Genomic DNA, 15,357 nt, shown 5'->3' with positions numbered 1-15,357 from the left:
AGCGTGTCTACGTCACTAAACACTCGGCCAAAAATCGAATTATTTTGTGGCAAGACCCTTGATCATAAATTAAAAATGATATTCCTTACAACAAGCGCTCATGCAATTGAGGAAGATGCAAGATTGCGTCAAGAACGCAAAGAAACTTTTAAACTGCCACAATCCTACAAATCTTTCTACTAAATTTTTTTTTCCCTCAGTGAAGGAGGGTTAATAGACTAATAATACTCCAAGTTTGGTGTCGGTAGCACTTTGCGAAATGTCTCATAAGCATGTATTACTGAGAAGACCCTAGGGGCCTTCAAGGATTACATAAGCGTAAAGAGGGAGTCCAGGATTTCTGACATCAAGTGTTATCCATATACACGGAGAGAAATTTTCTAGAAAAATTCTGGTGTGAGTACTGGAAAAAATTACAATCCACCGGCTTTGAAAAATTTTAGTGCTGTTAAGGTAAAATTTCTTGGTATTTCTGGTAAAAATTCTGGGGATTTCTGTGAAATTTTCACGTTTTTCCCAATGAAAGTTCTAGTGCCGGCACTGGAATTTTTTTCTGCCCGTCACTTTGCGCCTCTTTTCCCGTGCTGGCACTAGAATTTTTCTAAAAAATTCCTCTCCGTGTAGGGAATATAGCGTCATCGGGGGGAGAGGGGTCAAAATTCGCCCAAAATTTGCTTATGTAATACTTGAACGACCCTCCAGCAAGCCTTTACAGATCGAGATACGCGGCAGCGTATCGTAATGAATTATACGTCAATTTGCTGAAAGTATCCGAAACTGCTATTAGGAGACCTTACATAAAAAAAATACCCGCAAATCCGTAGTGACTATAGAATGGAAAGACCCATTGGCGTCACATGTTAGCGATAATTCCCGAGAAAACCTGGGGCATTTACTGTTTTATGTCTGGAGACGTTATCCAGAGTCGGAGTATAAGTTTCGAGACACTGTAATTATCTCCACGCGGAATATGTGGAAATTATCAATAGAAGATTTATCCTTCACTCTTCTTTGTCTTTGATCTTGGACATTAGGACGACGCTTTTTTCTTTACACTTACCAAAGCTCGTCTCTGAGTTTTCACTGCTAAAGAGGATTGAAGTGATGTTTTAAGCGGAAAACAAAGACAATTAGTCGTAAATTTCAGATATATTTCTCAATTCAGAAATTTTATTGGAATTTCACCGGACTTGTTTAACACAGTATTTTTATATAAATGCAGAAGTATCAAAAAATGCCGCCAACTGGCCACCAGAACGAAGAGCTCTGAATGCGCGGGTTCGAATCTCCTCGTGACCACAATTTTAGCGACGAAAAATTAATTCAAAATTGCAAAAAATATCTGGAGGAATCTGTAGGTCAGTGATAAATAAGATAGAGAATAGTATTTCATACCAATTGGAATTTATTAATTTTTCTCATCCATTCAAAGGTAACAAATGTTGAAATTACGAATAATAGTTAATTTTTTACCACTAATGTGCTACTTGGTAGCAATATTTCTCATCAACTTCACAAAAAAACATATTTAAGCATAAATCATATGTGGGTCGACTGTGTGACCCAAATTATGACATGAAAAAACGCGACTTCATTTCACATCCCTGATTTAAATGCCAAATTTTTACTCAGAAAATATGTTGAATGCGCAAAAAAGTTCAGCTAACACAATCTATTTGAAATTTAAATATTTTCAAATTCTTCACACTCACTATTCATTCCCCTTTCAATTGATTTATTTCTCGATGAAAATTATCTTTCACCGCTGCAATTCTATAATGAGCAACGCAACCTCGTAACACGATATCCACTTAAAAATCCTAAAACATTTTAAAATTAGAATCAGCTTTTTCAACTCAATTATCTCGTTTAAATGAGATTTACCTCATCATCGGATACCTGTCACTGAATAATTAATGATTTCTGGTATCAAATGTTTGAAAAGAGGGTAAAACCTCCGAGGTTTATACATGAGCAAAACGCAACACAATCCACAAATAAATTTCCAACTTTTACAACAAGCTTTGGCACATGAATTTTAAAGTATGGGATAATAAAATTCGCATATTTAATACCTTACTGTAATTTTAAAATCACCGAATTAACTATGCAATGCGCATTAACCGTGGAACTTATATTTATTAGATTTCTTATCGCGACATGATTTTCTTAAGTCCTTTTTAACGAGCTGAAGATCTTTATCTTTGCAAGAGAATTATTTGTGATTTTGTGAATTTATTACTCGAATAAGCAAGTATTGTGCTCTACTTTGTAAAATCGTACGCACATACTCCAGTTGAGTGTAAGAGCGGTAGAAAACTTGTAAATACTCCCAAAAAAGTTATTTATCATTGATAATTTTTACATGAATTCTACCTTTGATATCTACCTTTCAATTTTTTTTCAAACACTAGTCACTTGATTGACTAGCAAGCTTCTATCAGTGGCAACGCTGTACATTCAAAACTACTGACACAAGACACCATTTCAGGGCACCCAGAGACGATTTCCGCGAGAAGTCGGGAAGTTCCCACTTCGCGTTAAATCGCGATGTTAACATCATTGTGGGAAGCGCTAGTTAAGTTGGAGTTGAAGTTTTTTTTTGTCGACGCATAAGCAGAAGGTCCCGGGATCAAACCCCGGTCTGGACTATCCATTTTTTTCAGTAAAATTTTCCGGTTATTCATATTGAGAATAATCCCGGTTCCCCTCCTATAATAATTTCCTACGACGTCACAAAGATGTGGAACGATATGTAAATTCCCTTCTTCAACGTAGTTATTATCAATAACACTAGATTGTCGATTGAGCGAAACCCCACCTGAATGTTTTTATTTCTATTGATGGTAGTATCCAATATATTTTCAAGCCTACAATCACGAATCACACGTCATGATAAATAAATTGGCAACAAGAAGTTGGAGAAATTCCAGGTAATAAAAAAAAGTGTAAAAAAAGAACTTATTTTTTGATCCTTCTTGTTTTGGTCTATTCTCTATCATCAGGGACTTCCTCTGCAAACAAAACAGAGCCATGATTCTCTTCTCTTTTGAATTCCAGTGAGGGAGACCGGGGCATCGACAATGACCCACCAAAGTTGAAGGATAAACTTTACTCTCATTTTTTAACTATCACCGTCAATCATCGCTGCTAGGCAACACGATTAACCAGTTCTAAATGGTTAATTTTATGATGAAAAATATCCACTATTTTTTCATCGTCGTCTAATCCAAATGAGGCTTTATCAACGATTATTAACACGTTTCTCAATATCAGAGGTGTTTTCAATGTTTGAAACGACTTGTCATCTAATGTATACAGTGACGATCTTTTTTCATTTGCGAACTACTTGAGTGAAAAATAAATTGCTCCTCAATACTCAATGGATATCGAAGCATTCATACAGTGAATATTGAAGCAGTTTTTATCTATTTGTCGATTCAAGAAATTATCAATTTTACAATTTATAAATTTATCACTCTTGAAGGTGAATGAAACGATGTTCGTTTTATTAATCACAAAATAACGAGCTTATAATTATCAGCACTATCTGAATTATATTGACGTAATTACTAGACAACAAAAATTCGCGGCTTTAGTCATGTTCAAAAGTGCAGAAATCGCCAAATGTTCAACCAAGATCAATTTCTTTGCCCGCGATATTTATCACTTTTACTTGCTGAAAAACAATAAGTTGATGTTAACTTCCAATAATCAACAATGTTGCGGATGAAAAAAATAAGAAATTATCGTGCGTTAAAGTATGAAAAATTTATTGTCGAGAATTAAGTATTTTAAAGTTATTGTTCCAGATGAATTCAGAATGAAACACAAAAAAGTTCATTAATGCAATCGGAACGATCCGATGCATTTATTTATACAACTGCATTCATCCAAATGATGGGATTCCGAACTTTGGAGTTGTATTCGTCGATCGTCAATGGTCGACCTTTCTCGAATTGTTATTGTGATTGTTTTTCGTCACCAGGTCAGTGTACCAAAACCATTTGTCCTGAGGCGGATGTATTTCGTTTCATCCCCACCATTCAACATTCCTCAATCTAAAATTTTCCGTATTACACACAGGTGTATACACTGAATCAGAGCAAGGTAACAATTATCCGACGTTTAACCGACGTTTGCCGAGAAGACAGAGAGTAACGTACAAACGTAATGATTGCTTTTGGAAATAATAACAATAATAATTTTTATACTTTGAATGTCGCGGTGTAGCACGTACCAGCGCCAAATGGATCTGCCGTTGATCGTGATCGTCAACTGTGACCTCCGGATGAGATGACAAGTAAACAATAAAATTTTTATAATTTTTGCAATTGAGGTGAGGCTTGAATGGAAATGGATTCCTCTATGTATATGGCAGATTCTCCCAATTATCTTTCCGACTTTTCGGGTCAAATTTTGGTTTCATCTGCCAAATTTTGGAGAGAAACCGCAAATTTGAATTTTTCCACCATTTCATATTAGAAAAAAATATCATATATATGTTTCTTTCGAAAAATTCTCATTTAAAAAAAAAATGGTGATTTTATTGTCCCATTGATTCTTCACCCTTAAAATCGAGTTTTCTCTCAAAATATGCGTTTTTCGGCCTTCCACCCCTTCAAATTTAAATTGATTTTGACTTTTGGTCAGTTTATGATTAATATCTCGGAACCTAAGAGAGATAGCAAAGCTTTCCTCAGGACCTTTTTTATAACCCTCAATTGGCTCTACAAAAAAGGTCATAACAAAAATTTTTCTATTTCTTATAGATTCCGAGATATTTGTCAAAAACTGGCCGATAGTCAAAATCAACTTGACCCGGTTTCCCGCGTCGCTGCTGACTTATTCGAAAGAACATTGTAGAAATGGTTAAATTTGAGGTTTCTCCGCTGTCGATAAACTTACGAGGCTAAATATTTAGGATAATACTCTCTTTAATATGTGGAACCAAGAGTGAATCCAAAATTTGGCGGCTGAATCCAAAATTTGACCCGGAAAGCCGGGACGATAATTAGGACAATCTGCCTATATTTGAATGCACCCAAAAAACAAACATCAATATTAAAATCGGCATTATCGGCAGTGGTTCAATTTGGGGGTATAATATATTCGTCAGTATTATGATGTTTATGTGGGTATTATATAAACAACTGGGAAGGTGAATCAATGTACGTAATATGGTTCAAAAAATGTATATATTTATGCGGTGAGAATCGAATGCATGAATAATTTATCCATTTTAATCTGGAATTCCTGTTAATAACACTGAAAAACGTGGGGAGTCTATTTGTATGAGTGCATGAATTCTGAAAAATTGATGGAAATTTATACGATTTACTGTTATCAATATACAGAAGGAAAAATTGAGATATCACAAAATGAGTGATAAAAGAATTTCATGAGTGAAAAACGTCGTATCCATTTTGATTCCTACTACTTATTATCTACCGTTCAATTCTAATAATAGAAAATCGTGAAAATTCAAATTTTACTGAAAATTTATTGAAATTTAAATTTTTTTCTAATTTTTCTCAGTAAAAGAAAATTTCTGCGGATTCATAGTGAGAATAATCCCGGTTCTCTTACCTCATTCAAATCCCATCCAATCATTTCCTACGACGTCACAAAGATGTGGAACGCTATATAAATTTCCTTCTTTAATGTAATGAAATTTCAAATTTTTATCAATTCTCATCCAACACTTTTGGAATCAAATGAATTTTCCTATAAATTCAATTAAAATTCAAATGTCCACGTATGAAAAAATTCAACAGAAAACCTTGCGAATTCGCTAGAAATTTCTATTGGAATTCTATATAAATTCTGTGGGGTTTCTATAGGATTTCTATTGGAATTCTATTGAAAAATTCTATTTCGCTCGGATTTTGCGACGCAAAACAAAACGAAAGCGGAAAAGACTTAGAAAATTTGTGCCCAATAATTCAGATAGAAAAAATTTAAAAGAAAAATTCAAACAGAAATTCGAAATCCATTGACTTTTTTTATTGGATATCCAATAGAATCAGCGCAAAAAACAAATAGGATTCTTCACTAAAATTCCAATAGAAATTGCATAGAAACCCCAATAGAGTTTTCTAGCGAATTCGCTAGGTTTCCACTGAATTTTTCATGCGTGTCATATTGTTTTCCTTCTCTTCATTGCACATTCTTTCTTCACGCACCACTATTTGGAGAGATACCTTCACTCTCACTCTCCGAAAGCCATAAAAAACCGCTTACCCGTCAACAAACTAGAACTGACATTAACCAAGATAGAAGAGTCAAGAATGCAAATTTCAAAGAATCATGGATTGTCGTTCATTTGATGGGTCGAGGAGAAGGAACATCTTGAATCATCGTTAAAATCAACACCAATAACCGTTCGTTCGTCCAAGCAATGGGTAGAAGTGGCGGGAGGGTAGAGTCAGTTGGAAACGGATAAGAAATCGCTTGTGAGGCGAGTTTCGTACACAAGGTTGCAATAGGTGGTGGGTACCAGTCAGGAAATTCAAGCCCAAGTCTTCCGAGGGCAATTGAGTTGAGTTTACTTCAGTACTGTCAGTGGTCCACTAGACGTTGCAACGAACAAGAGGTCTTGTCAGGGGTGTGCTAACATTAGTTATTATTACTCAACTCTTTGAATGAAACGTAAGTATTTCCACATTTTATCACTTAAGGATGTACTACACCCTTTCGGCCAAAATTCATGTTTTTTTCACTATTTGTTTTTGCGTTTTATCATTATTGACTGACTCATGAAGTTTCATGGTAGTGCAATCATTTCTCTGCATTTTTTTTTAAGTTTTGTGAATTTCCGAAAAGTTTTAGAAACAACGCAGGAAAATGATTGCACGATCATGGAATTTCGTGGGTCGTTAAGTAATGATAAATCGCAAAAACGGTATATTTTTTTACGTCAATCCGATGCACAATTTACTAGAAAAATTTAAAAAACGTGACTTTTGGCGAAAAGAATGTAACACATCCTTAAGGTCGATTTTCCAAATTAACAAAGACTTATTTGCCACTCGAGTGGGGACGCCCTGAAACTTGAAGGTCCTTGGTCGCTGAAGGAACCCGTCAATTGACTTTTGATACATGATAAGGACATGAAACAATAATAATGATATGATAGCAATCTTGTAACTTGGGGATAAAATATTTATTGATAAATTTTCCTCTATATTTCCTCTATATTTCCTCTAATTTTCAACTAGCGATTTTGTTGGCCCAAACAAGAATTGTTTGACAACGCGTTTGTTTTTCTCTCAGTGTACGGGCATTCTCTCCAAGTCAATAAACTGAAGCATATTCTCTGAGTCAATAAGGTTGAGATATATATATTTTTTTAACTTCGCTATCTCCCCTAGATTCAGAAATATTCCTTAAAAACTCAACTGGGACATAAGTCGACTTGAACCCTTTCACCACTTCGCTACTGAATTTGTCTTTTCTCAGACGTTGGAAAGAGTAATTCAGAAAGAAATCAATTGTCTCGTGTTCTATTCGATACTAAAAGATCATTATTAAAATAAAAACTAAAAAAATTGTGTTTTAAACTGAAATACGGAGCAAAATCGGTCGAATTCAATGTGTTTCTCACCTTCTTTGTTCGTCCATCACTTATCACAACTCATTCGACGGGTCCATTCAACCACCAAAGACTCAAGTCTCAGACAATATTCTTACAATTCTCCGTTGATTTTTACTCCGATGTTTGTTGTGATTTTTTTTTCCTCATAAAGACTATAATTTCCTGTTTTTCTTAATGTAAATTACTCCATTCAAGCAATCACGTCTGATTCCTGTATTCTTCAAATCACACACTATTTGATCTGATCGATAGTCGAAGGATAATTGCCATAAGAGTCGTTAGGAAAAAACTGCGATTGTTCGTAATTGCTCTACATCGATTGACACCTATAGCTCCATTCTACGTTAAGTGTTCATTTGATTCATTTCCTTGTAGCATTGATTAACCTATTTCTGTTGTTACTCAGAATGTAATTGACCTTTTCCTTTTGTTTGATAAATCGTCAAGTGAAATCATATGAAGTGGCTCCGCATCAGTGATTATTAACTAATACTGCGAGGGGGCTAGACGTGATGTATGAAGCGAATGCAAAATAATCCCACGTGCTGGGAATTTTTTCCCATCGTTCTTGCTTCGTTTTTTAATTAACCCATTCCTCATTATAAATTCTATTAAATGCACAAGTATAATTGTAGTTTATCGATATGGAAAGTCCATTATGTATCACCGTTGTCAATTTGTCATTGATCCCCCTTCAAAAAGAAGTAAGACACGAATCAATTATTTCTGATGTTGAAGAACTGTCACGGCCAGACAGTCGGAAAATCCGTGGTTTAGTCATTAATCGCAAAAAGCGATGTTTATGAAGAATGATGACCGTGATGTTAGAAAATTGGAATGAATCCATAAGTCATGCTAATTATCTGGAATGAAATTTCCGTATATCCTCCTTCATATCAAAGTTCATTGGAAAATTAGAATAACTATTGTTCACTTTGACAAAACTTCCTAATAGATTGAAATCATGGGCATAAATTGAAAAATACAACGAAAGTGAGACATTTTTCTTGTGCAGATATTTCACACACTCAAAGTGTTCCCCTTCAAGGCTTTTTCTTTCATTTAGAACATATTCTTTACATATCGATATCATCTATTAGTGTTTCAGGGGTGACCACAGTGAATTTTGAAATTTCTCGATAGAAAGTCACGTGAATAAATCGTATGGAAATTTTCTATACGAATTATTTCAATACATAAATTTTTACGTAAATTTTGGTTTTCAGTCAGTATTATCTCAATTAAATTTCGCAAAATATTAATATTTTTTCAAACATTTCCCGCTTATAAATACATAATAAAACTTGTTTGCAAAACGGCGGATTATTTTTTATGAGGTGTCAAAAAAATTCTTGATTTTTTCACATCTGATGAAAAAAAATTGAGACTTTAATCTTTGATTACAATCGAAATGTTGCTTTTCACATAAGACACTGGGTTAAATCCTGATTTTTAAACATTTCTTCTTTGGAAAATCACAACGATAATTAAATTGAAAAAAAAATTAGAATTTTGAATCCAATCGAGTTTTCTGCAATTTTTTTGCAGTTTTCAAATTTCTTTGAATTTACCGTAAGGGTAGAGCTACCTTAATACTATGCTGCGTGAATATCCATAAGACACCAGAGCTCACAGGCCGTTACTAATACCATGTTTCACTGCGAATAAGCACGAGTTATAGTGATTGGATGAGAATCGTTACGAGGAATTGGTTACGATCATCAATACGTTTTGCAATATCTTTCCGCAGTTATCATGTGTCAACTCAATTCCCTTGTGTAATTCTCTTATTCGAATGACGGACAATCAAGTGAAAATAATTGCGCTGAAATTTTTTATGGAAAGAACGGATTTGTCGTTTTCTCAAGATTTTCTTTTCATTTCGAAAGGTGCGTCCAATGAAAATGATTCTTCCATCAGCATTCGAAGCTGATTCATCAAAATCTACCACCTACACGGATAGAAATGTTCAGTAAAAATTACGGAACTCACAATTCGCTCACCGATTACGAAATCCACTCAGAAAATTTGAGTGACGGTATCGTAATTTCTCACAGGAGATTCAGATAAAAATGACGGAGCGCTCTGGAAAAATTCCGCGACAGTTCCATAAAATTTCCCCCAACCACAATTCGCTCCGCAATTGAATATTTCTCTCCGTGTATTTGTTCACGTGGAAAAAGCGGAGGAAAAAAAGTTAATGAAGCGTCAACGTGCAAGAACAACTCGTCAAGATATTCATAATCATGACATATCATCGAGAAGATGAATTATTAATTTTTTCAAATAATTTCCAGCCAAAAAGCGTGCATTTTTCATCTCCCTTGACCAATGTAATACATTTCAACTAACTGCAAGTGTAAAGAATCTCTTCAGAATCCATTAAAAAAATTACAATCACAGATGCTAATGGCACATGCGTATCACAACTGACGGTCACTCGAGCGAGCCTCAAGGTGGATCACATTGAGAATGTGGGAAGTGTAAACAGTTGATGTTGTCCGGTGCACATATGCATTTACTGGAGTAGTGTCTATGCAAGTATGCGGTAGTCCACACCGATTACCATATCATAATCATATGAACGTTAAAAAATGTACAAGTGGTGTATAAAAATTATCAAAATCGCAATGACATTAGCAGCGGCGAAAAATTGGCTATTTTTATCTCGACAGGAATGCATTTTGATAATTCTATTAATAGCCGTCAACAACAGTCTCCTTCACTCATTTTCCTGTGAGTGAGTCATTTAATTTAGGTTTTAATGGGCCTTATTAGGAGCTCTCTGAATAAATCCATTATTTCATTCAAAAACATGATCTCTTTTCGATGGTTCTCACAGCAAGAAAATTCTTGTTCTTGAATTAATGATATTTCTGCACTGAGAAAAAAAATTACTTTTGCCAAGTAAATTTGCCAACTACAAGAAAATCCACACATTTCAAATCAGTAGCGAAGCGGTAAACCGGGTTAAGTCGACTTAGCCCTTCGCTGAGTTTTCGAGGAATATCTCCGAATTCAAGAGAAATAGCGAAATTTTCATTAAAACCTTTTTTGTAGAGCGAACTGAGAGCTACAAAAAAGGTTATTACAAAAAATTTCTATGTTCCTTAGGTTCCGAGATATTCATTAAAAACTGACCAATAGTCTAAATCGACTTAAACCGGTTTACCGCTTCGCTACTGAAATGCAAATATTTGTATGCATTTACTTGTGGCAAGTAAATTTACTTGGCAGAAGTAATTTTTTTTCTCAGTGTGTGTCCAACTCACTCATTCTCCTGTGTGGCCATTGATCTCCTTTCCCGCGATCACTCGTCCTCGAAAACGCATGAATTCATTTTTCCCGAAGAATGTGAAATAAAGGAATGATCTTATCCGCAAATGATCAGGTTTTCGTCATTATCCCACTGCATGTATTGTGGACGACGGATAATAGCTATAATTTCCTCTGAGTAAGATCCATTATTGGATATAAAGGAAATAATCACAAATGATCATCATCGTTTTGCGGAAATACTGATGTGAAATTGAGATAGAGATAAACATTGTAAATGGTAAATTGTTTCGAAACAACTTGTGATGTGTGAACATGTTGCTCGACTTTCTTTTGTCCGGTGCTACCATTGAAGGACGAGCACTCGTTCCTCGAAATTCAAGTATACGGGAAACGCCCAGGGTATCCAATAATGCGATGAAATGATCTTGTTTGCCTTGATTTACGCGTCTGCTTATTTCTTTGTCCTTCAGGGAGAATCATGTAGCTTCGTCAAATCTCGTGCAGAAATTGAGGTTGGTGGGAAATAGTATCATTTCAATGGTGAGAAAATGCGAAAGATTAGCGGTCGAATGTAGTGAATACTATTAGAAATAGGTTGCAATTTCGTATAGAGTTCGGCAGGCGGTCATTTTGGCGGTTGCAAAACACAAAACCCGTGTTACTACCCATCGGCTATTTTTTCCTTCGGCTATTTTTTCGTAGCAAAGACTACTCACTCCACACTGAGAGAAAAATCTGAAGTCCGATTTACAATAAGAAAATAGTTGAGGCATTTTGGTGAACGATACGATTTTTTTTTGTATGCGGCACATAACATTATAGTCACAAGCGTAATTTTTGCAAATCAAAATGCAGTTAAACTAACCAAAGTTCAAAAGTAACCATGACAAATCTATCGTGAGGGGAACTATAAAATAGTTGCAATGACTACATTCCACTGTAGTAATTACTTCTCCGGCCATAGTTACCGTAACCCATGAAAAATTGTTGAGGACTTTTTGACTATAATTCGATGGTGATGGAATATAGTCAGAAGAATTATATTTTTCTCTCAGTGCACAATTGAATGACATCAGGATTTCGAAATGAATTTCCATGTTAATGGAAAATGGTCCTGTGAACATGGGAAGTTTCTCTAAAATTAATGGTTGAAATTAGCGATTGCCTCTTCATGCGGTCATAAACTTAAGACGCGTAACCCTAGATTGGTCACACTATGAGGGAAACCCGCCGCGGGTCGTTTTTTGAAGTGTCTAAAAAATTATAGTAGTTTTCAGAACAACATATTTCCCAAAATAGGAATCCTAAAGAAAATAAATTATTTCGGACAGATGGATTTTTTTTTCTCTTTAACAATTTACATATTATTTTTTGAAAAATTTCAAAACTCACACAGGAAATGCTACTGCACGGAGCGGAAATTTTTGCACGGAAAGAGGTAAATTGATGATTTTTGGACATGATTTTTTGGATAATTTTTCCTTATTTTTGGCTACGTAATTATTGAACGTTGGGTTTTTCGGATATACATTCTCCAACCGTATATTATTCTGAGTGAATCGTTTACTAATTAAGTTATTCCTTTTCATTATTTTTAGGCAATTAAATTTGGGCCAAAAATCGAATAGTACAAAATGCCAGGAGTAGTCGATTGGTACAATGACATACACAATAAAACTGGTATGTAGAGAAATAATATTTTCATAAATGGAGAAAGATGATATTGATTAATTTACAAATTTTTATTTTTAGATCCAAGAACTGCCGATTGGTTTCTGGTCACAGGTCCTGGCCCCCTCGTGATGATAGTCGTTTCGTATGTTTACTTCAGTACCTATGCCGGGCCCAGATACATGCGGGACAAGAAGCCATACTCCTTGAAAAATGTTCTAATCGTTTATAATTTTCTACAAGTCGTACTGAGTATAGTGTTAGTTCACGAAGGACTTGTCAGTGGATGGTGGAATGATTATAGCTTTGGCTGTCAGCCGGTCGATCGATCTTATAATCCCAAGGCGTTGCGGGTATGAAATATTTTGAAGTCTAGTTCATTTTAAAAGATTACAACTCTACCACTCACAAGTTTCCCATGAGTTTCGCCAATTTCTTGTGGCGAAACTGAAGGGTCAGAAATCAGGCTCAGACATAAGATTTTGGCAGTATAAGTAGAGATGGGCGATGTTTTAAAAAACATCGATTATTGAAAAATCGATGTTTTTTCTCATTACGCAAGAAAAAAATTTTTTTTATAATTTTTTTCTTCTCATTTTTTTTTGAAAAATATATCTTCAAAAAATACAACCCGAGGAACTTATGTTTCAATGATAAGTACTGCTGGACAGTTAAATTTTGAATCTCGAAACAGGATTTTTGTTTATTAATTGAAAAAAATATATTGACTATTTTCGGACGTTAGCTACAATAATTGTTAAAAATTTAAATTAAAAAAAAAAGAGACAATTGAACTTACCATTTATAACGCGCATACTCTAGAAAATAATTACTTCTGATTGCGATTTATTATTATTTTTTCATTCTCAATCAATCAACATTATTTTATTCGATAAAAAAACGAAAAAATTTCTTAGTTCGTTCAAAAACATCGATGTTCGGAAAAAAGAATCGAAAATCGATTAATCGGCCGGTGAAAACATCGATGTTTGGGCATGAAAAATCGATGTTTCCGATAAATTGACAAGCGCATCCCTGTGCGTGCTGTTTTACGTAGGAATGTCCATTTTATATCCGCTTTCGTCATAATGAAGTTCATTTCAAATTCATTCCTCAATTTCAAACCTGAATAATAGATAAGTGTACGTACCGCGTGCGCTCGTCTGTTTCTGTTATAAGACGTTACTCTTCCTTAATTCTGAAATATTGACGAAAATCCACGGAACAAATTTGAAAAAAATAGCCGCAGGGCTGAAACCCAATTTATTATTACAGATGGCACGTGCAGTATGGCTGTACTACATCTGCAAGTTGATTGAACTGAGTGACACTGTATTCTTCGTCCTCCGCAAGAAGAATCGTCAATTATCCTTCCTCCACATCTGGCACCACGGAATAATGATAGCGTCGTCGTGGATAGCCATTCGATTTTTCCCAGGTGGCCAATGCACCCTTCTAGGTCTCATCAACTCCTTCATCCACATAATAATGTACGGATACTACATGCTCTCAGCCTTCGGCCCACACATGGAAAAATATCTCTGGTGGAAAAAGTACTTAACACGCCTGCAACTCATACAATTCTCTATAATCTTCATTCATAACTTCCACCATCTCTTCTTAGACTGCAGTTTCCCTAAAGTTTTGTCTGTCCTATTGACGATAAACTCCCTTTTTTTCATTTATTTATTTGGCTCATTCTACGTGAAAAATTACTTCACACCAGAAAAACAAGTTGAAGCAGGACACACAAAAACAAAGAGAAAATTGATAATTGAAAAATCGGAATGACCGATTGAGGAAAAATACAATCGATCTCTCATTTCCATCGATCTACCTCACATAATCGAACAATCGGTCACTTACCGACGGATTCAGACCGATCTATCCAGTACCATATGTTCAGCCAGAATCAGAAACGTTTCGTCAAATCCACGTGTAGGTTGGCATGTTACAAAAAAGAAACAACTTCAATCGATTATGGATCAATCGGTAATGGGAAAATCTACTTTGATGGCAATCTCGTGGATAGGTCATCGACCGATATCGATCAGTCTCTTTGTTTTCACCTTGAAACATGCATAATGATCACAGTGCATTAAATAATTACCGGCCGATGGAACATCGGCACCATTTTTTACTAATGTCTAGTATTTCAAAAATGTCAGCATTTTATCGATATATTCTGCTCTTCTTTGCCCCTAAAATCTGAACAAAATGAACGCCACAAACTCACGATTTCAGTCGAATCATAAATACAAATTCTAGGATGAGAGATTGGACAAAAAAAATTAGCTACTAATCGACATTGTTTTCGGCATTCGGAGATCGCCGATCGAAAATATCGCAATGAAAAGCGACAATTTTCAAAAGGCGATCTGTCTAATGATTGTGTTAATCTTATTGAAAAATGATATTTCTGGAAGTTTGCGTAACAAAATTGTAATAACAGGCACTGAAGAATTTCCGAGGTGTTGACCCTGCGTGGCACTCACGTTGCTTCGTCGGAAATTCAGAAAATTTTTCAATTGACGAATTTGACGTCATTCTTTTAAGCACATTGCCTGTTGGTAGATCGGTTGACAATATGCATTACAAACGCGTATAAATGGAATTCTTCTTTTTCACGATAAAATTAACGATTCAACTACAGAGGTGTTAACAAACTTACCATCATTATCGTAATGTTCATTAATAATTTAGTATATATCCTAACAAAAATGTGACTTGTTGTTATGCAACATGAAAATTTTCAGCTGTATTTGTTGAAAGAAATTTGAAAGAAAAAAAAATAAAGAGATTGAAAGAAA

The 15,357-nt window shown here is 35.0% G+C and overlaps 1 protein-coding gene across 3 annotated transcripts; it reads left to right on the top strand.

Annotated features, from left to right (window-relative positions):
• Positions 1-4,161: 4,161 nt before the first annotated feature.
• Positions 4,162-15,357, top strand: LOC107041028 (elongation of very long chain fatty acids protein AAEL008004). 3 transcript variants are annotated; one of them, XM_015261385.1, is made up of 4 exons: positions 4,162-4,303; positions 12,475-12,556; positions 12,629-12,900; positions 13,823-15,357. In XM_015261385.1, exons 2-4 carry the CDS (start codon positions 12,511-12,513, stop codon positions 14,336-14,338), a joined length of 834 nt encoding a protein of 277 aa, XP_015116871.1. In that variant the 5' UTR covers positions 4,162-4,303; positions 12,475-12,510; the 3' UTR covers positions 14,339-15,357. The 3 variants fall into 3 exon arrangements, with proteins under 3 accessions (XP_015116871.1, XP_015116869.1, XP_028982143.1); XM_015261383.1 differs by lacking the exon at positions 4,162-4,303 and adding an exon at positions 6,466-6,651; XM_029126310.1 differs by lacking the exon at positions 4,162-4,303 and adding an exon at positions 12,207-12,314.

Source organism: Diachasma alloeum, unplaced genomic scaffold (genome assembly GCF_001412515.2).
Source record: "Diachasma alloeum isolate Michigan unplaced genomic scaffold, Dall2.0 Dall_scaffold_00354, whole genome shotgun sequence".
NCBI lineage: Eukaryota > Metazoa > Arthropoda > Insecta > Hymenoptera > Braconidae > Diachasma > Diachasma alloeum.
This window is presented reverse-complemented; position numbering and strand designations above follow the sequence as displayed.

Excerpts from the sequence above, each read along its gene's own strand:
- LOC107041028 (XM_015261385.1), top strand. The coding sequence starts at position 12,511 with ATGCCAGGAGTAGTCGATTGGTACAATGACATACACAATAAAACTG. Across the intron at positions 12,557-12,628 it reads TGACATACACAATAAAACTG|ATCCAAGAACTGCCGATTGG; the intron begins GTATGTAGAGAA and ends TTTTATTTTTAG. Across the intron at positions 12,901-13,822 it reads ATAATCCCAAGGCGTTGCGG|ATGGCACGTGCAGTATGGCT; the intron begins GTATGAAATATT and ends TTATTATTACAG.